At 46.3% G+C, this 20,536-nt stretch overlaps 1 protein-coding gene across 1 annotated transcript in view; it reads left to right on the plus strand.

Moving 5' to 3' along the window:
• Snx29 (sorting nexin 29) overlaps positions 1–20,536 on the plus strand; it is a 417,720-nt gene that overhangs the window by 29,450 nt on the left and 367,734 nt on the right. The window contains exon 4 of the mRNA XM_087910838.1: positions 1,624–1,748. Within this exon, the coding sequence (XP_087766964.1) occupies positions 1,624–1,748 (125 nt within the window). The remainder of the gene's footprint in view (positions 1–1,623; positions 1,749–20,536) is intronic.

Here is a 20,536-nt window from a genome sequence, read left to right on the forward strand (position 1 = left end):
AGCTAGGGGCCTCCATTAATTACAAAGAAGCCTCAACCGTGTCTAGAGTTGTTTCTCCTAAGACAGGGCCCCTGTCTTGCTCTAACTTTGGTTTCTGTGGATTTCAGATACTTCTGTATCTGTCCCAGCCTTCAGGAAGCCCTCAAATACTTGCATACCTGTTTGGCATAGAGGAGTGGCAGACACATGGCTAATGTTTAGGAGTGACAACTGCCCCACAAAGAGGGTTGTCTCATTGTGGGTGGATCCTGGGACCTGTGCCCAGGCCCTGCTGGCTACAGGGGTTCCGGGAAAGACCATCCAAGAGGCCAGGAGTTAGATCTGGAGATAATAGAACCTACCCCATCAGGGAGTTAGATTTGGAGAAAATAAAGCCTACCCCATCAGGGCTCCTAGCATTGTTGGGGAGTTACTGAGGTAATAAATGTGAAAATGCTTCATCACCCATATAGCGACAGCCCCCTGGAGCGGTCAGATATGGTGACAGGTGGAGCAGATATCCTTAAAGTCAGGCAAAGTTGAGCCAGATGGTCGGGGTGTTTGGGGTCTTTGCACTGGGCCCCTCTGCCTAATTTGCTGCCTTTTTTTGTCATATTGAGGTAATAACTCCAAGGTTACCGCCATCTGATCACAGAATGTTGGCCGGGCTGTGCCTATTTCCATTCCCCATGCCACCCTGGTCTAATTTCTTTCCATTTCTGAGGTACTGAAATGTTTTGTGTGGTCTCTGGCCTTACTTTTCTACTTTTTTAGAACAGTACAGAGGCTTTGGGGTAGGGCCCTTTCTGTGTCTCCTACCCTGTTGTGATTCTTTTCTTTTCTTAAATCAATCTATCGATCTGTCTGTCTATCTATCTATCTATCTATCTATCTAGTTTTGAGGCAGGTCTCAGTAAGTAACCTTGTCTGCCCCCTCCCTCTCACCTTGTCTGACCTGAAGTTTGCTGTGGCACATAGGAGCTATCACTGGCTGTGAATGGAAGGGCTCAGAAAGCATGGCCCAAGAACCTAGGGAGGACCTGAGAATCCAGTGTGATTTCCCTGACTTCATCTCTCCACGGGCATGCTCAGAAGCTCCCTTTTTTTTTTCAGTTATTGAGAAATTCAATTAAATGCACAGCAATTGTAACTTAATTGAAAATTTTTGTCACCTCTAGATAGGAATTCACGATGTAATCTCTTATAATATAATAAGTAACAAGAATAAGAATTCACATGACAGTAAGTAGCAGGCCATGAAATTAGAGTGTTTCTGGTTTGGCAGACTACTGGATTCAGCCTCTGATAATGTCATCTTGCTTTGTGCTTTGCAAACTATGTGATGTGAATTAAGAGTTGAGACTTGTGAATTGAATGCAGTTCAATTCACAGGACTGATTTGTTTTTAAATTGGCTTTTCATTACCTGCTGGTTAGCACCCTTTCCCCTGTTCTTCCAGCACTGGTCCTGAGGGGCATCCCTGACTTGAATCAGACAAAAATAGGGTGGGGCTTTTGGAGCGTCCAAGTCTGCAAATCCGGGTGTCTTCTGGAGTCACACCTGGCGGTTCTCCTGCAGTGCTGGAGCCCACTCTGCTTGGTGTCACTTCCCAGGTAGACTGATGAGTCCCTGCTTCTCCTGCAGGGTGACCTGTCTGTGTGCCCAGTTTGAAGCCGTCCTTCAGCATGGCATGAAGAGGAGCCGAGGATTAGCGCTCACAGCAGCAGCCATCAAGCAGGCGGCAGGCTTTGCCAGCAAAACTGAGACAGGTACTTGATGCCCACTTCTGCCTTGCTGCTTGTCTGTCTTTCCATAGCAGGCTCATCGTGTGGGCCTAGGCCTGTGCTTGTGTGCCTAGAAATTCACAGAGTGAAAAACAGAGGCAAAAACAGTGCTGTCTAGCCCCTTAATTTAAATGAAGTCATCTTTTGTATGTGGTTCCCAGAGCCAGTAGTCACAATCTCCTCTGGGGCTGGCTGTCTACAGCCACAGTGCTGATTCTACCAGTGTGGTGTAGCAGTGTTTGGGAAATTAATAATCTGTTTGAATTCAATGCGTGGGGATAGCATGACATTGTGTAATTAAATGACTTAAGCAGCACCAGAAACCCTGCAGGTCTCAGAGCTCAGAGTTGTGCTGTTATCCATTTCAGTGTTGTAAAATATTGTCCCTGAAAACAGGGAACACTTGGTGCTTAGTGGGACCCTGGCCCTTGATGATACTGGATGTGCGCTAACTCATTCCACTTCCCAGAAGTACGTAGGCCTTTACTGCTGCCACTGTATGGCTGAGGAAGCCTGCCGGGTGAATGTTCTGCTCTGGCCATGAGCTTGGAAATAAATTGTCATGCAGAGATGGCTGGGCATCTCTCCATTCTTCATATTTCAAAGGCAGAGTTTTTGTGACCTTTCTTGTACCTACTACCTCCAGTTTCCGACTCTTCCTTGTCCTCATGCTAATGCAAGCATTACTGCTGAGGAAAAACGTGTCCTCTTTCCACTGGCCATCCATACACCAGAAAGGCAGAGCAGGCGTAAGGCAGAGCAGGCGTGTGTGGTGGGGGTGTCTGAGGGAATCTGGACAATGCCTCTCTTTGAGACCAGGGTCTCCTGTGTACCTTGTCCCCACAGTCTTGTCAGATGCCATGGTATGGACATGGCCTCTGGCCAAGCCAGTGAGGCTGTCTGCTTTGGGACTTTTTAGCCTTTGACCTTGAACTTCAATCTTCCTCCGCTGGGGTGGTGGGTGGGCACCACCACATCTAGTTCTAGGCCTTTTTTATTTTCTCTCAGCTCTTCAGCAAACCTTTGATTCCTGTTTATCTAATGAGTAGCTCATTTCCAGAAACGAATGTGGTTCTGTGGATCAAGAGACTGTGCCTGGGGTGAATTCCTTTCACTGCTGAATTTCACATACAATTGTCTTTAGTACCCCCAGGTCTTCTTTAAGCCAGCAAGGGAGTCAGGCGCTGTGGTGCATACTTAAAATCCCAGCACTAGGGAGTTGGAGGCATAAGGATAAGAAGTTTGAGGTCAGCCTGGGCTGTGTGAGACCTTATCTCAAAAACCAGACCAAACCCAAACCAAACAAATAAAAAACGGTGAGGAGGGGCTAATCCTAAGAAAATCTGGGCCAAAGACCTCAGTGTCTTTCAGTAAGCTTCTACAAGGTGCCTTGCCCACCTTGCCTACCTCAGAGGTTGACGACAGTGATTTATAGTGGGGTCTCAGATGCTTTCCTGGGGTGCACCCTAAGCCTACATATGGTGTGGGCCAGTGTTTGGGCTGCTTGGTAAGATTTTCCCAGAGTCCCCTGTGTTTGCTGAATCCCCTTTCTCTTTGTTTCCATCTTTACTTGGGGCCCTTGATTGCTTCCAGTGGGTGACCTCAGCTGCTGGCCGCAGAGTCAAGCCATAGTGATCCTGTGGGTGCTCTCTCTGAGCCTTAGTGCTTAGCACCCAGGGAGAGCATGGTCTCTGAGGGTGGTTGGCAGGTTGTGCCACAGCTTGTGCTGCTCAGGAGTGACCCTTCCTCCCCAGCTCCCTGAACTCTCGCCCTCTCCTTCACCTCATTCTTTAGTTCTGACCTCTTGGCCCCACAGGGAGATTAGCTCTTCCTGTGGCCTCACAGCCTAGAATTGTCTCTTGTTTCTTGACTCTGATAACTAGGAAAGCCCCAAGGCCTCAGCCCCACCTGCCTCAGCTTAGTTTCCCTCTGTAGCCTGGAAGTGGAGACAGGCTTTGCTGTTGTCTGCTGTGCCAATTAGAAGCCAGGCACAGAGCACTGGCTTAGCCCTGGGGTGGCTGCTAGGGTTTCATTGTCAGCTCTGTTGGCTGCCTTAATTAACCATTCACTGGCTGCTGGCCCCGCCTTGGCTGATTAAGACCGCTTCCCTTGCAGGGAGTGATTAAAAGCCTCCCAAGGGAGGAGGGCTAGTGGTTTATCAACCGAGATCAAGGTGGAGAGCCTTGGGAGCAGTCCTTTGGGATGATAGAATGAGGAACGTGAAATCCAGAGAGAAGGATTGGGTAGATATGAACCCCTCACCCCATAATGTAGCATAGGGGTTGTGATCTGTGGCTTAAGTTGGGCAGGGTTGACATCCTTCCCAGTGACTTGTCAGGCAGGAGCCCATGGGGACATCTCCTCCCTGACTCAATGTTTTCTCATTGTAAGATGAGGCAATCAGAGGCCCAGGTTCAGGGCAGTCGCATTTCAGTCATCTTTGATACTGTCCTTGTTTATTGAATAATGACAGAGGCTTATGTTAGCCAGGAGGCTGCTACATGTATCAGCTCTGTTTACAGTTGAGAAGCATGGGCCTCCCCAACTGGGCACTAGCTCAGTGGTAGGGTGCTTGCCTAACACGTGTGAGCTCATATGTTCAATCCCCAACACCACAAACAAAGCAAACTCTTTTCCCTCTGAAGAGAGAGAAGCTCCACCTTAGAGTACTGACTGAAGGATATGTGACCGCTGAGAATGTGGTCCTCCAGGGTTGGCACTGGGCGACTGAGCTTAGTGACTCAGTTCCTTAGGCACTTATTTTTTTAAGATTCTAACATTTAAAAATTGTGGACTTTCATGTTGAAATAGGGGTTTCTACTTTAAACCGCAGCCTGCTGTCCCTTGGTTGGCACTGAGAACGCTGGCAAAGGAATGGCCATCCTCTCCCTGCTACCCTGAAGCACGAGATAGTGCTGGCTGTTGTCTGATTCGAGAGGAGGTCGTTTCTACTCCCTACATACTGATAACTTACCTCTGTCCTTTTTAGACCATGATCCAGGGTAAAGGAAATACATTTGAGCATGCAGACGTCGTGGGGACTCACCTTCCAGAGCCCTAGAGACCTGTCCTGTGTGCCGATGAGGATGCTGAAGTATTCTGTGTGTGCGCCTGTGCATGCGTGTGTGGAGGACATGCCCACTGCTCTCTACCTCATTTGTTCCCTCGGTACAGCTGGAGCTCACCAGGTGGCTGAACCGGCTGGTGAGCTTCAGGGATCCTCTCGCCTCTGTCTCGCAGTTCTGGGATCACAGAACTAGCTTTTGCCACACCTGGCTAGCGCTGTGCTTGCTTTAGTATATGTGTGCATGTGGTCTGCCATGGCCTCAGTATACAGGTCGGAAGATAGTCCTGGTAGCTGGTTCTTTCTTTCTACCATGCAGGTCCCAGAGATGGAACTCAGACTTGGCAGCAAGCACCTTTACCCACTGATCATCCTTTCATGTTGAAATATGGGGTTCAGCCCGCAAAGTGACTTTTTTTTGAGGATGTTGGGTAGCTGAACTCAAGTCCTCATGCTTGTACAGCAAGCAATTTTCTTACTGAGCATTTTCCCAGTCCCACAATGTGTGTTTGTGACCTCAGCTTTGAAGAGACATTGAATACAAGGTAATACACAGAAGCACGAAGCAGCTCCACGCAGTCACTAGTGTCACTGGCCGTTAGGCTCTGATGTTTCTGTTTCTTGGGCTTGCCACCCAGCCTTGCCTGGTGCTTCTCCCATTTCTCACACAGGCCTTTGTTCTGCTTCATTTCGAAGGAAACTTCATGTCCTCATTTGTGTGTGGTTTCAGCATTGTTCTGTGAGGTTCTGTTGGGCCGTTGGGTACCAGGAGCTGATCTGCCTCCACTGATGGTCAGTGCTGCGTAGCCTGTTACTCTCTTTGGAGCTGTTGTGAGCACTACTTCTGGAGCTGTTTCTGTTGTGTTTTGGATGTGTATGTGTCTTGGAGGGAAATTAGTGAGTCATGGGGCTCACACACCTGAGCCGGAGACTCTGGTTGTGGTTCAGCTTCTGCCAGCAGGTGGTTCAGGTGTACCAGACCTGGGGTGGTTCCACATCCTGCCTTATAACTATGCTTATCTTCCAGGCTTTGTCATTTCCCGATGACCACATTGTTGACCCTGTTTCTCAGGCTTGTCGGCCACCCAGATACCTTCTTTTATAAGGTTCAAAACTTTGGCCCATTTTTTCCTTGGGTTGTTGTTCTTCTAATCTGTATGAGTTTTTGATAGTTTATAGATACAAACTCTTTATTCCTAGGACACAGGAAACCTTTCCAACTCTGTAACTGACCCTGTAATGATATCTTTTGATGGATAAAAGTACTCCATTTTCCTTTTTTAAATTTTATTTATTTATTTATTTAATTTTTAATACCAATCCAGTTCCCCCTCCCTGCTCTCAGCTCACTCCTCCACTTCCCCCCACCCAACCCCCACCTGCTCCTCAGAGAGGGTAAGGCCGCTCCTGGGAAGTCAACTCAGTCTGTCCCATCATGTCATTGAGGCAGGACCAAGCCTCCCTGCCCCATGGTACTCCATTTTCATAGCCTAATTTATCTTTCATCCTATTAATTGAATTTTTCTGAATCTGTTTAAGAAATCTTTGCTTATTCTAAAGCCATGAGGATCATCATATAGCTGACTGAGTTCTGCATATGTGAGGGCTAGTATGTTATTCTTCCCTTGCGGAAGTCTAACTGAAGAAGAGCTGTTTATTGGCTGTTCCCCAACTGCCCTGAAACATCCCTTTGGTCATAAATCAAGAGTCCATGCATATATTTTTTTCTTCTGGACATCATATCTGGATAGTCTTTTAACCCTTGTGCCAGTAGCACTGTTGTGACTCTCCTCCTAGGCAAGCACACCAGCAACTTGGAAAGGTCAGCTGTGCCCCTTGCGAAGGGGTGATCATAGCTGGGCTAGATGACTGTTAGATCCCATTGTGGAGGGGTGGGGAAGGCCAGCAGACGCTCACCTGAGTAGTCAGCCTCTCCCTACCTCCTGTTGTTTGCAACTCTGCCTTAATTGCATGTGGAAGGGCTACAGTGTATTGTGGGAAAAACTAAAGGAGGAGGCTCCATCTCTGCCTGCTGGATAGAGGCTTTCCAGGGGTGGAAAGGCTTTGCAGGGAAGAAGCACCTGCAACTTGTACGTAACCCATTCCTTATGTTCTGTAAGGGCACACTGTAAGGAATCCCAAGAAACTCATTGTTTCCCCAGAGTCAATTTTGGCAGAATCATGCCTTGGTTTGTCATTGATACCTTAGGAGGAAAGGTAGACAGAATGTTCTAATTAGGGTCTGTATTGCTGTAATGACACACCATGACCAAAAGCAAGTTGGGGATGAAAGTGTTTATTCGGCTTACACCTCCACAGCACTGTTCATTATTGAGGGAAATCAGGGCAGGAACTCACACAGGGCAGCAACCTAGAAGCAGATGATGCAGAGGCCCATGGAGGAGTTCTGCTTACTGACTTGCTCCTCTTACTGGCTTGCTCCTCCTGGGATGCTCAGCCTGCTTTCTTATAGAGCCCAAGACCACCAGCCCAGGGGTGGCCCCACCTACAGTCCTCCATGGGCCACTAAGAAAGTGTCCTACAGACTTGCCTACAGTTGGATCTTCTGGAAGCATTTTCTCAATTGAGGCTCCCTCTTCTCTGGTGACTCTGTGCCATCACACAGTGTTTGGGTCCCTTTGGGAAGGGTTTAGTGACAGCACCTTGTCACCAATGCTGTGATTTTAAGAAAAGCCTTTGTATCTGGTAGGTGTAAATCTTGGGCTTTATTTTTTTAGATTGTTTTGGCTGCTCTTAGGTTTCTGCAGTTGAATCATATTGTCCATTTCCACACATTCAAATTTAGATTGTTTTGACTGTTTTTGATCTCTTTTGCATTTTAAATCATCTTGTCCATTTCCACATATACAAAAAAAAAAATTTCTCTTGGAACCACACTTGGGGTTACATTGAATTCAGAGATCAGTCTGGAAAGTCACATGTTTGCAGTAGTGACTATTTCAGCCTGTGAGTCTTAGGTAGCCTGCGTATTGATGTCCTGTTAGTTCTCAGTGTTTTACGGAATCCATGAATATTGTTGCTTAGATTTATTTCTATATATTTGAAATGTTTTGATGTTGAAAGTAGTATTTAAAAATAGTTTCCAATATTTTTATTGGTTCCCAGATATGCTGTTACCTTTTGTTTATCAATCATGTTTATAGCAACCTTACTAAAGCTGTTGGTTAATTCTAGAAGTTTGTAGAGTTTTTGGCTTTACTCCTCCTTCCTTTTTCCTATTTTAAATTTTTAAAAATTTTGTTTATGAGTTTGTCTGCATGTGCACATGCTTTTGGGTGTGCGTGAGTGCAGGGGCATGCATGCCATAGCATGCTTGTGGAGTCAGAGGACACCCTTGCACCTGCTTGAGAAGACTTGTGTCATTGTCTGCTGTGAATGCCAGGCTGCCTGACCCATGCACTCTGGGTGTGCTCTGTGCTCACCCCGTCCCTCACAGGAGCTCTGCACCGGCCTTCTTTACATATGGGTCCTGGGGATTTGAACTCAGGCCCTTTCACTCTTGCATGGCTTAGACTGAGCTGTCTCCCTAGCCTGCCTGTCTTTATTTTGCTAAGGCTTGGCTCTGTAGCCCAGGCTTAACTCGAGATCTTTCTTTTCCTGCCTCACGGATCCTGGGATTATTTGTGGGTCCTTCCACCCTCGGCTTTCTTTTTGTCTTTGCAGGTAATGAACTTTCTTTTTCCTTTCTTGCTCTGTTTCTCTCGACATACCCTCCAGTTTGCTGCTAAACTGCAGCAGAAATATGGGCTTCCTTGTCTGATCTTGATCTCAAAGGACTGATATTCCTTTCTGCCAGGGAACTAGCTGCTAAGAGGTTTTTTTTTTTTTTTTTTCCTAATTTGGTTTGCATTTTATCATCTTCTTTCTGGTTTTGTTGAAGTTGAGGTCTTTATTAGACCACTCCTGTATTCCCAGAGCAAACCCAGCTGGTTCTTTTTATGTATTGTTGAATTTGATTTTTAAGATTTTACATCTATTTCTGTGGAATGGCTTGCTTGTTATTTGATTTTCCTTCTTTTGAGTGGTGGTGGGGAACAGGGTCATTCCATGTTCTGTCTGTCCTGGAATTCTGTCTGTAGAGTAGGCTGGCCTTGAACTCACAGAGATTTGCCTGACTCTGCCTCCTCAGGGCTAGGATTAAAGGTGTGCTCCACCATGCCCAGCTTTTACTTGATCTCTCTCTCTCTCTCTCTCTCTCTCTCTCTCTCCCTCCCCTCTTCCTTCCTTCCTTCCTTCCTTCCTTCCTTCCTTCCTTCCTTCCTTCCTTCCTTCCTTTCTTTCTTTTGAGACAGGGTTTTTCTGTCTAGCCCTGGCTGTTTTGGAACTCCCTCTGTAGGCCAGGCTGACCTTGAACTCAGAGTTCCCTGTTCCCCTGCCTTGCAAGTGCTGGGGTTAAAGGCATGCGCCACCACTGCCATTGATTTTCTTAAAGTTCCCTTTTATCATTTGGAACAGTGATTAGTCTGGCCTCATAAAACAATGTGCTCAATGGGTGTTTGTGTATAATAATTATGACAACCCTGTGATTCTCCCCCCCCATGGCTATGATTTATTATATCCAGTTATATGACTGCCTTTGGGCAAATAAGATGGTAGGTTGTCTCAGGGGCTCTCATACTTAACTGTGGAAAATACCGTTGATTGTTTAGGCCTGAGTGAAATGTCATTGAGCCTGCAATTTCTTTGTGAAACGTTTCCCATCACAGATGTCCCCTATGAAATAAGTACAAAGCCATTCAGCTTTTTTGTTGTATCACTTGGGAGTTTGGTGTATGGTATTCTCTAAATAAGATGCCTATGCTTTTAACACTTCAGACCTGTTAGCTTGGAATCACTTATAGTGCTCATTTACCATCATGAAAATTTTGGGGGTGTGGCTTTTTTTTAAATTAAAAATTGGCAACTCATTTATTTCAGATGGCAGAAGTGTATTGCTTACAGTTCTGGGACTTCTGTCTGAGGTTAGCTGGTGCTCAGTCTCTGGAAGGCTCTTGAGCTGCTTGGTATTTGTCTGCTGTGTGTCCTCCAGCGGAGACATGGGACCATGAATTAAATGCTTTTTACCTGTTTACTTAGGGAGGGCGGTTGGCGTGTGTGCCACTGTTCATGTTTGAAGGTTAGAAGACAACCTGTGGGAGCTAGTTCTTTTTTCCACTGTTGCAAACAGAAACTTCTTTCTTTTTCTGGTTGCCCAGACCCGAATAATCACATGGAAACTATATTCATTACAACAACACCAATGGTTCAGGCATATTCCTACAACTCTTACAACTTAAATTAACCCTTTTCTATTATTCTGTGTATTGCCATAAGTCTGTGGCTTACCAATCATGTTCTGGCACCTTTCTCCTTTGGCAAATACTCCTTTGGCATCTCCCTGGCTCCGCCTTCTTTCCTCCTCTATCTCTGCTTGAATTTCCCTTCCACCTTGCTATATTCTGCCCTGCTATAGGCCAAAGCAGCTTCTTTATTAACAAATGGCAATAAAACATTCACAGCATACAGAGGGGAATCCCACATCATCGTTGTGGGTATTAGGAATTAAACTCAGGTTGTCTGACTTGGTGGCAAGGCACTTTTACCCACCAACCTGTCATGCCAGCCTGAAGATCCCTAATTTATCACACGTTGGCAAGAGCAACATGATTATATGCAGCAAGTGTGCTTTGGATATGGTTTGGGGGTATTCCCAAGGGCTCACATATTGGGAGCTTGACTCTCAGTGTAGCCATGTTGGGAGGTAAGGTCATGGGTGGCACTGTCCTTGGAAAGGATTGAGAAGTTCTCTTGGGACCTCCATGTAAATTCTCTGGAGAGGGTGGTTATAAGCATCAAACTTGGCTCCCACCCAGGGCATTGGTTCCTACCTTGAAATATGATCTCTATCTTCCTTCAGATTCGGCCTCAATGATGTTGGTCTCTTCTTAATCACAACTGATTCTTCAGCACCAACTGACCAGAATCACAGAGTTTTAGTTCAGAATGTCACATAATTCACCCTGATAGTCTTTGCTTCCCTCTGAAACCTCACAAGCCATCTGACACTAGCTATCCTGTACTCGGCATCATCTGCCATGTCCCACAGTAGCTTATTGAGCTCTGGGCACTTAATGACCTTTCTGTCAAGAGTTCAAAGTCCTTCCACAGTTCTTGAAAAACATGGTCAGGTTTGTCACAGTGTGTCTACCAGTAGCCCACTGGTGCTAATTTCCAGATATCTAGAGGGATCCAGTGGAGTCCCTGATGGTGTCTTTAGGACTGCTGGCTTAGAACCCTGGGGCAGTGTGCTGGTCAGTTTGTTATCAATTTGGCATGAACTAGAATCATCTGGGAAGAGGGACCCTCAATTGAGAAACTGCCCCCATCAAATTGGCTTGTAGGCAAGTCTGTGTGCATATTCTTTATTAATGAGTGATGTGAGGGGGGGCCCAGCCCACTGTGAGAGGTGCCGTCTCTAGATGGGTCCTGGTTGGTGTAAGAAAATAGGTTGAATAAGATTTGGAGAGCAAACCTAGTAAGCATCATTCCCCATTGTCTTTGCCTGAGTTCCTGCCCTGACTTTCCTCAGTGGACCACGAGCCAAATAAACCCAATAGAAACTAAGCCAGCTAGCAAGTAGCAGAGCTGGGGTTCCTGCTCGGGACTCTGGGATTTTTTTTCTGAAGTTCTGGCATTGAGTATCTGGGATGACTTGTTGCTTCAGAAGAAGGACATCCTGGTAGTCACAACTTTTCCACTCTGAATTCGGGAGCAAGTTAAGCAGCACATATGAACAACCTGTCACTTAGGGTGGAGCTCAGCCTTGTAAATAAAGTCTTAGAGAAATACAACTGCAGTTGCTTGTCACCATCCAGTTTGTGGCAGTTATTGCAGAGCCCATGTGGCCCATAACATGTAAAGTGTTTACGCTTTGGCCCTGTGTGGACAAGGAAGCTCACCCCGTCTTCTGGAAGAAGGGCAGATTTCACTTTCTCTCCCAGTGTCACATTGCGTTGCCCATTGTCCTTCTCCCATGTGAGAGGTCTTTGTGGTTATTATTCTTGGGTCCTTGGCTCCTAGTGGAGAATCTGGAGATGCAAAGGCTCTTCAGGAAAAGTGTGCTCAGTGAGTTGCATCGTCCTGCTTGGTGTCTTAGGCACCTTGTGCCAGGACCCCTCCAGAAGTGTAGTAAGTAGTCCTTTCCTTGTTTCTTACAGAGTACCTGGAGGAAGCCACTCAAGAGAGGCGTGTAATTATCGTGGCTCATGCTTTTAGAGTGTCCCAGTCTGTTACAGTGGCGAGAACTCCCCACACTGCTGCAGTCCCTGTGTCCATCTGCCGAGTCTCATGTCTGACAGGCTCCACCGCGCTATAGCTGGTGGCCAAGTGTTCTGACACGTCACTATCTCTAAGTCATAACTGGGAGTGGTAAATTTTTTTTTTAACAAAGTAAAAATTAATTAAAAGTACCCCAGAAATTTACAGAAGCTTGGCTTGTAGTGGATGGGCTGCAAGTCCCATCAGCTCTCGCTAGTGCTGCGGAAGGAAGGAGGCGGTGGGTAGAAACTCAGCCACAGTGCTTCGGATGCCAAAGCATCCGTGTTCTGTCCTTGGTGCTTGTTATGCCTTCATGACTAATGTCACTCTGGGTAGTAGCAGGCTACGGCAGGGCATGGTAGAACATGCTGGACACAGTTGCTGTCACTAAGCTACCTGGGGAAGTGTAGTCATCCTTGTCTGCTGAAGCCCTACTTTGTCCTGCTTCCTGCACCGCCACAGTGACTAGAGACACTTTCCACTCCCTGCTCTTTGCTCATCATTCCACACCTGCACACTCGATATTGTTAATCTTCAGATTTATCATTGCCTCATATTTCTACACATGCTGCTTTGATTCATTTATATTTTCCTTTTGTGAAACAGGGTCTTGCTGGGTAGCCTTGACGATCCTTAAACTTTCCATGTACCCCAGGCAGACCTTGAACTTGAACTTGTGATCCTTTTTCTTCTGCCTCTTGAAGTGTTGGGATTTCAGACATGGGCCATAACTCCTGACTCTGTATAGATTCTTGGTGAACATTTCTGTTTGTGTGCTTATTCCTGTGGCAGTGTTTTCTTAGGCCCAGATAACGATCTTGAGCTCTATGTTTTCAGAGTGGTTCTTTTTAGGTGGACCTAGTCCTATTGAAGTCCTCTGCCAGAGTCCTTATTATCATCCATATTCGCTCCTGGGTTCCTTGCTTCTCAAATGACCCTGTTCTTCATCCCAGTCTCTTAGCTTCTCCCAGACTTTTATCCCCAGCCTTCTTCTCCTTCCCCTTTGCCCCCAAGGTAATTCCTTACAAAGCACTGTACTTTGTCTCTCATCTTGGTTAGCTCCACACATTATATAGCTTCAAGGCTCATCTTAAAAGTCTGCTTGTCCCAGCTCCCCAGACATAAAGGATCTGTATTAGTGTTGGCACAGAGTATGTGCTTCTTGCCATGGCTTTAAAAGTTCTGGCCAGCTTAGCCTGCTCTCTCTCCACTCTGCCCCCGCCCCAAGCCTGATCTGCAGCTGACAGGTTGGAATACTGTGGCCCTTGCCTTTGAAAAGAACGGGCCTGATCCCTACAAAGCCCCCTCTTGCTGTGACTCCTGCCTTGGGACCTCTGTGGTTTTCCCATAGTTCATCAGTGGAAGCGAGTGCTGGGGGCTGTGAGGAATGACTTTCGCTATCACACACTATCTTTTCATGGCTTACCAATAAAGGGGGGTTAAATCCCTCACATACCCCTCCTCCTTGAAGACAGAGTTTCTCTGTGAAACAGTTCTTGTTCTATAACTCACTATGTAGACCAGGCTGGCCTCGAGCTCAGAGATCCACCTGCCTCTGCCTCCCAAGTGCTGGGATTAAAGGTGTGTACCACCATCACCTGGCAAATTCCTCCCCTTTTAAATTGTGTTTTTTTGTGAGTGCAGGCGTTGAGCTAAGAATACACCCTTCCCACTGATTTGTTTATGTCTCCACATCTCATATTCTGAGTTGTATTTCAGGCTTCTACTGTCCTGAAATTCTTCAGGTTTGGAAATACTTCTTTCCCTTTGTTTGTCCTTTAAAATGAAAAACCTACTGAGTCTGTTTAGTGTTGCTTGTATGTATATGATTTCAGGGCTGATCACTTGGTTTATAATCAAATAGGGGCTTATCCCTAAGGGGAAGAGTTAATTGTCTCTCTCAGCAGTGGTTACTTGCCTGTAGTTGTTTGTCTAGGGACAGGGCCCCTCAGTATTTTCCCTTTTCTTAGTAAGTGTGTCTATTATTTTTGTTTGGTCTTGTTTAGGCAGCCATTTTATTATTGTAAAAATTTTTTTCCTATTATCTTCTTCACACGCCCCCCCCCCCCCCCCATCCTTCCCCAAACTTCTGATGGTTAATGTAGTCTGTCAACTTGCCAGAATCTAGAGTCCCTGGGAGATGAGCCTCTGGGCAGGCCTGTGAGGTTTTTTTTTTGTTTTTTTTTTTTTGCTTATGTTAGATGGAGTGGGGAGCCCCACCTTAACTGTGGGCAGCATCATCCTAAGAGCTTGGTTTTGGGCAGAATGAAAAGGAGCAACTTAGTGCAGCCCTTGCTGCCCTTTTCCTGAGGGTGCAGGGTGGTGACCACCACAGTACCCTGAACTGCGAGCCAGAGTAAACCTTTCTGTCCTCGAGTCGCTTTGGTCAGGGCATTTTATCAACAGGAAGAGCAGCTAGAATACTCCTAGGCCATCTGTGAGAAACTGGGGACTGGCGAGGAGTGGTGTGGAACGTGCTTGCTGCATGATTCTTAGTGTCCACATACAAGTGGGCGTGACTGTGGCAGACCTATCACCTGCCTAGCTGCCAGTCCAGCAGAAATGCAAACTCTGGGCCCAGTGAAAGACCTTGTCTCAGAGAATGAGGTGGAAGGTTCATTGACTCAGTGCAAGCCTCGACTGCACAAGCCTCGTAACCGGCATCAGTCTTATGGGAAGGTGGGAAGAGAGAAGTGACTCCCGAAGGTTGTCCTCTGGCCTCCATACCGTTTACGTGCCCACATGATGTGCAAGCATACAATGTAAGGTAGACAGCAGGAGAGGAAGACTCCTGATGTTGACTACTGGCTTCCACCGGTGTGCTCACACACATGCGCACACGCATGCACACACCATACGCAATTATGGTAAACTAGGTATCGTAAAATATATCATCCTAACCATTGAAAGTCTGCAACTTAGGGCTGGAGAGACAGCTCAGTGGCGTAGATTGCTTGTTGCTCTTACAGAGGACCCAGATTTTGTTCTTAGCACCTACATGGTGCCTCATAGCCTTCTGTAGCTCCTGCTTTAGGGGATCAGACACTTCTTCTGGTCTTTGTTAACTCCAGGCATACATGTAGCATACACAGACCCACATGCAGGCAAACACCTGAAATAAATATAAAAAAGACTCAGTGGTATTAAATACCTCCCCATCATGGCAGGATTCCTAAATTGAAATGATTTACTCATTAAATGCTGATTCTATGTTCTAGCCTCCAGTCCCCAGCCCCTGGCAGCCATTAGCCACCATTCTGCTTTTGTGAGAATGAGGTTTGTACACTGCTCTTTGTGTCTGGCCCCATTTACCATATGCTTCCCACCCACCCCACAATGTCACTGCCCGCATGTTTAAGGCTGAGTACCATTCCAGCATATAGATAAACCATGCTTTCTTTTCCTTGTCAGCACTTGGATTGCTTGTTGGCTGTTGTAAGTGATGTTGCTTTAGCATGGGTAAAGAAATATTTGTACTTTTTTTTGCTTTTAGTTCTTTTGCTACTTACCCAGAAGTAGAATGGCTGGATCTTCTGGTAATCTTATGTTTAATATAAAATTTTGTTTTATATATTTATTTGTATGCTGTGTAGACGCACCATTGTACATGTGGAAGTCAAAGGGCAATTCGTGGGCAATGTTTTTCTCTTTTCACTAACCAGGTCCTGGGGCTCAAACTCCGGTGATCAGGCTTGGTGGCAGGGACTTTCGCCTGTGGAATCATTTCCCACCTCACTCACCTTTTTTAAAATAAAAAAAAAATTACTTACTTATGAGAGAGAGAGAGAGATAGAGAGAGAGAGAGAGAGAGAGAGAGAGAATGTGTGTGCGCGCGTGGGATGCAGCATTATGTGTTTGGAGGTCAGTTGACAACTTGGATTCAGTTCTCTCCTTCCTTCCTCCATGGGTCCAATGCTGGAACTCAGGTTGCCAGGTCAGCACCTTCCCCTGCTGAGCAGTCTCTGGCCGCGTTTAGCACTTGGAGGAAACACTGCATTCCTTGTTCTCCTAGCGCTGCATCCCACTCAGCAGCACAGAGAGGGCTGAGGCTCACACCCTCCAGATGCCGAGTGCAGCGGACCCTTTCTACCCTGGGTCTCAGCCATCCCCATCCCTGCCCTTTCTTCTCAACAGTCCCGCTCTTATCCCGTCCTGTCTCCTTAGCTCTTTCTTTGCCTTCAAACACCCCACAAAAGCCAGCTGGTGCTGGCACACACCTTTAATCCCAGTACTTAGGGAGCAGAAGCAGGCAGAACTCTGTGAGTTCAAGGCCAGACTGCTCTACAAAGAGAGTTCCAGGACTCAAGAGTACATAGGGAATCCTTGTCTTGAAAAAACAAACAAACAACCAAAATGATACAACAACCCCCCCACCCCCCCCAAAAAAAACTAGTAGCTGTTCAAATGGACACGAAGTGCAATCTCACTGTGGTTTTAATGTGTTCACTTTAGAAATTTTCTTTTTTTGAGCTCCCTACCCAGTTCACCCTGGCTCTGCCTTAACAGTCCTGGTGAAGCCTCCCAGTGGTGTGCCCTGCTGCTTTTCTTGGGAGGGAAGGAGCAGGCTCCAGCTTCACTTATCCTGTAGCTTAGAGGTGACCAAGGACCATCCATGTCAAAATCGTGGCTTAGGCAAAGCGCTAGCTTTCCCGGGAAGCCACTCCTGCCCTCTGCTGTCCCCATACCTTCCAGCCGGGCACAGGCTTCTGTGACCTCGGTGGGGTTTTTGAAAATGGTCCACTGCACTTCACTCAAAGCAGAGTTTATTTTGATTCACTGAGTCCCCTTGGGCAGTGACTGCATTTCTATAGAACACTGATTTCTGAGGAAGCTGCATGTGCTGGGACAGCCTGGTTGGGAGGGGAAGTCCGCTCTGCCACACTCCCCTCTGTGCTGGGCTTTCAGTTCCTTCTTGGGGTTTGCTGTTATTGTCATGAACGTGCAAATCTACTTCTGGTGAAAGAGGCCTCGGAAGGATGTCTGCCAACAGTGTGGCGTGGGGGAATACCAGCTGTGTCCAGGGTTACTGACAGAGTGGTTAGTGGTGGTAAAGAATGTCTGTCCTCAGAGGAGAGCTGTAAGCATGCTATTCCTCAACCCGTGGGCCCCTAGACTGTGAGGATGTTCAGGGGTCCAGGGAGGAGCCTTGACATCTCGGTGGCACAGAGTCAGTGCCAATGCAAAGGACATAAGCGCTTGAGTAGGTCCCGGTATGTTAAAGTCTGGGTGCTGAGGCAGGAGGATTGCAAGTTCAGAGGAAGTTTTATCTCTATGATGTGGCACAGTGCTTGCCTAGCCTGTGCCTAGGCTCAGCCCCCAGTATATACCAGTATATACCCAGTCTGGTATATCTGGACTAAGGTCTCTTGGGGATGCTGTGACCACTAGCTCTTTCAAAGGTATTTATTTTTGATGTGTCATGAATGAAGGCTCATATTGACCTGAGTTGTCAAGTTTTAGACATGATTATCAGCGTGGAAGTTCTATGGGTCCTTTACTCCTCTCAGGATGAATATGTCTCTTCAGAGAAGATGAAATACCATCTAAAAGGAGATGAGCCATGAATTTTAGAAGCTGCTTTCTGGGGTTAGGGAGACGGCTAGGTGCCTGTGCAAGCATGAGAGCCTGAGTTCAAATAGCTAGGATCCACGCAAAAGGTCGGTGTAGCTGCCGTGCCAGTACTGTGTCGGGCAGAAACTAGCGGATTGCTGGGACTTACTGACTGCGAGCCTCTTTTCAGTTTCAGTCAGAGAACCCTGTCTCAAAGAACTGAGGTAGAGGGCTATGAAACATGACACCCTGCATCCTTCTCTAGCCTCTTTGTGTGTACACAGGTGCATATATGTTCATACCTACATGTGCATACCTATATGTTCATACACAACACATATGTGTCACTTACACATCACACATGCAAAAATAACAGGAATGATATATATATATATACACACACACACACATACACACGTATTCCTATTTTCTATACTGTTCAGCATGTTTCCGATTTTTTCACATAGCCATGAGGAGTGAAAAGTTGGACGTGGTGGTATATGCCCGTGATACAGCACTCCAGATGCTGAGGCAGAAAGGTTGGAAGTCTGAGGTTAGCTGCATAACAGAGTGCCAGGCCAGGTTAGTATAAATATAGCAAGTCTTTGGGTTGTGGGGAGGTAGACATAAGGAGGGAGGGAGGGGAGAGAGAGAGAAGGAAGAATTGTTAGATTTGACGATGTATTTCTGTAATTCCAGCACCCAGAAAGTAGAAGCATTAGTTAGTCTCAGCTGTATAGTGAATTTGAAGCCAGCTTGGAATACATACCAAGTTATACACTAGCCAGGGCTACAGAGTCAGACACAGTCTCAAAACAAAACAAAAACAACAGTCAAAGAAAAAATTAAGGAGTTATGGACTAATACATTAATGCATGCCATAATGTTGAAGAACCTTCAAACTAAGGAGTTATGCACTAATACATTAACACATGCCATAATATTGAAGAACCTTCAAAAACGTTGTACTAAGTCATAAACAGACAAACACCATAGAGCCACTGACAGAGGTGCTTGGAATAGTCCATTGTACAGACAGAAGTTGAAGCTCCCAAAGGTCTGGCGGAGGGAAAACTGGGGGAGCTATTTAATGAAGGAGGTTCTGTTTAGGATGATGAAAAGTTCTAGAAATAGATAGTCCTGCCGGCCACACAAGACTGTGAGTAGACAGTGCTACAGGACATACACTAAAAGGTGGCTGACCAACATGGGGGGCCTGAGTTTGGTCCCTGGGACTCATATGGTGGAAGAAAATGTCTGACTTTTTTTTCCTTTTTCTCTGTCCCCCCTCCCCAACTTTCTCAGGCCCTATGTAGAAATATGAATCCCATGTTGAGCACCATATATAACAGGCTTTCTTGGACTGCCAGCCCCTAAATCATGACATGGAAACTTATTAGTTATGAGTGCTTGGCCTTATGCACATATATACTTGTCCCACTAGCTCTTATAACTTATTTTCGCCTATTTCTCTTCATCTATGTTTTGCCTCGTGACTTTTTACTTTTCTTTCATTTTGTATGTCCTACTTTCCTGCTTCTTCTGTGTCTGTCTGGTTGACCCCTCCCTGGTTGGCTGATCCCTGGCTGGTCCCTGACATTGGCTGGCTGACCCCTGACTGGCTGACTGGCTCCTAATTTCTCTGTGTCTATCACTCATCTCTTTCCCTCCTCTGCCTAGCTATTGGCTGTTCAGCTTTTTATTAGATCAATCAGGTGCCTTAGGCAGGCAAGGTGCAACAAGCAACACATATTTACATAGTTAAACTAATGCAGCATAAACAAAAGCAACACACCTGTACATAGTTAAACAGTTAATTCTGCAATACAAACAAATATAACACATCTTTACATAGTTAAACAAATACTATACTCCAAAACTTTGTACTATCATGCCTTGTTGAGAAGTGACTCTTTTAAGTTGTCCTTTTAATACACACACACACACACACACACACACACACACACACACACACACACAGAGAGAGAGAGAGAGAGAGAGAGAGAGAATAAAATATAAAAATAAAAATGGTTAAAATGGTGAATTTACCATTACCACAGATTTATAAAAACAAAAAAAATCAAGTTAATGTGCTGGATAGACAAACTTTTGCTATATATGATTCGTATTTAAACCACAGTCCCTCTGCTCTGGACACAGACTTGTGTTCAGTAGGAAGAAGGTGAGGTGGCAAAGCTGTGGTCCCTTCTTGGGAGCCCTGCTGTGCTGACCACCTGCTGCTCTGACAGGGAGGGTCTGGGCTTGAGCCGCAGTTCCCACCCAGTTCTATGTTAGATTAGAATCTCATGGCTTGCTCTTCCTCAGCATGAATGACCGGTGTTCCCAGTGTCAGACACCCACCTGAGTTTGCAGTTGTGGTGTGCCCTCCTTTGCCTGCTGTGCCAAGAATGGTTAAGCTAGTCCCACTGCTTTTCTCTACTTCAGCTTCCTTGTGGTTTCCTGAAGTTGCTTATCCTTGCCTAAGAAAGGTGTGACAGAGCTGGCTTTGTCAGGAGTCTGTCTTCCTGTTCCCCTGGTGAAGGTGAAGCTCAGAGGTGTGACCTTGAGTGAAGTCAGGACTGTGGCCTTTAGGATCTTTGAGCCACCTACCCATCTTATCTAACCTGTGTGAGAGAGAAGCCCTTTCTCCGTGTGTGTAAGGAGCTCAGGTCCTTAGAATTTGATGATACATTGCTTCAATTCATACAGTGCTTTTACCCTGCACAGTTATACTCCTTCCCGGCACTGAAAGGGACCTGTTGCTCAGTGGGCTGTTTTTCGCCCAGCACTCAGGCTCTGGAGGAGAGCTGTTGCCCTGTGGGCTGTCTCTCCCAACCCCTAG

This window comes from Myodes glareolus, chromosome 9 (genome assembly GCF_982192425.1).
Source record: "Myodes glareolus chromosome 9, mMyoGla1.1, whole genome shotgun sequence".
Classification (NCBI taxonomy): Eukaryota; Metazoa; Chordata; class Mammalia; order Rodentia; family Cricetidae; genus Myodes; species Myodes glareolus.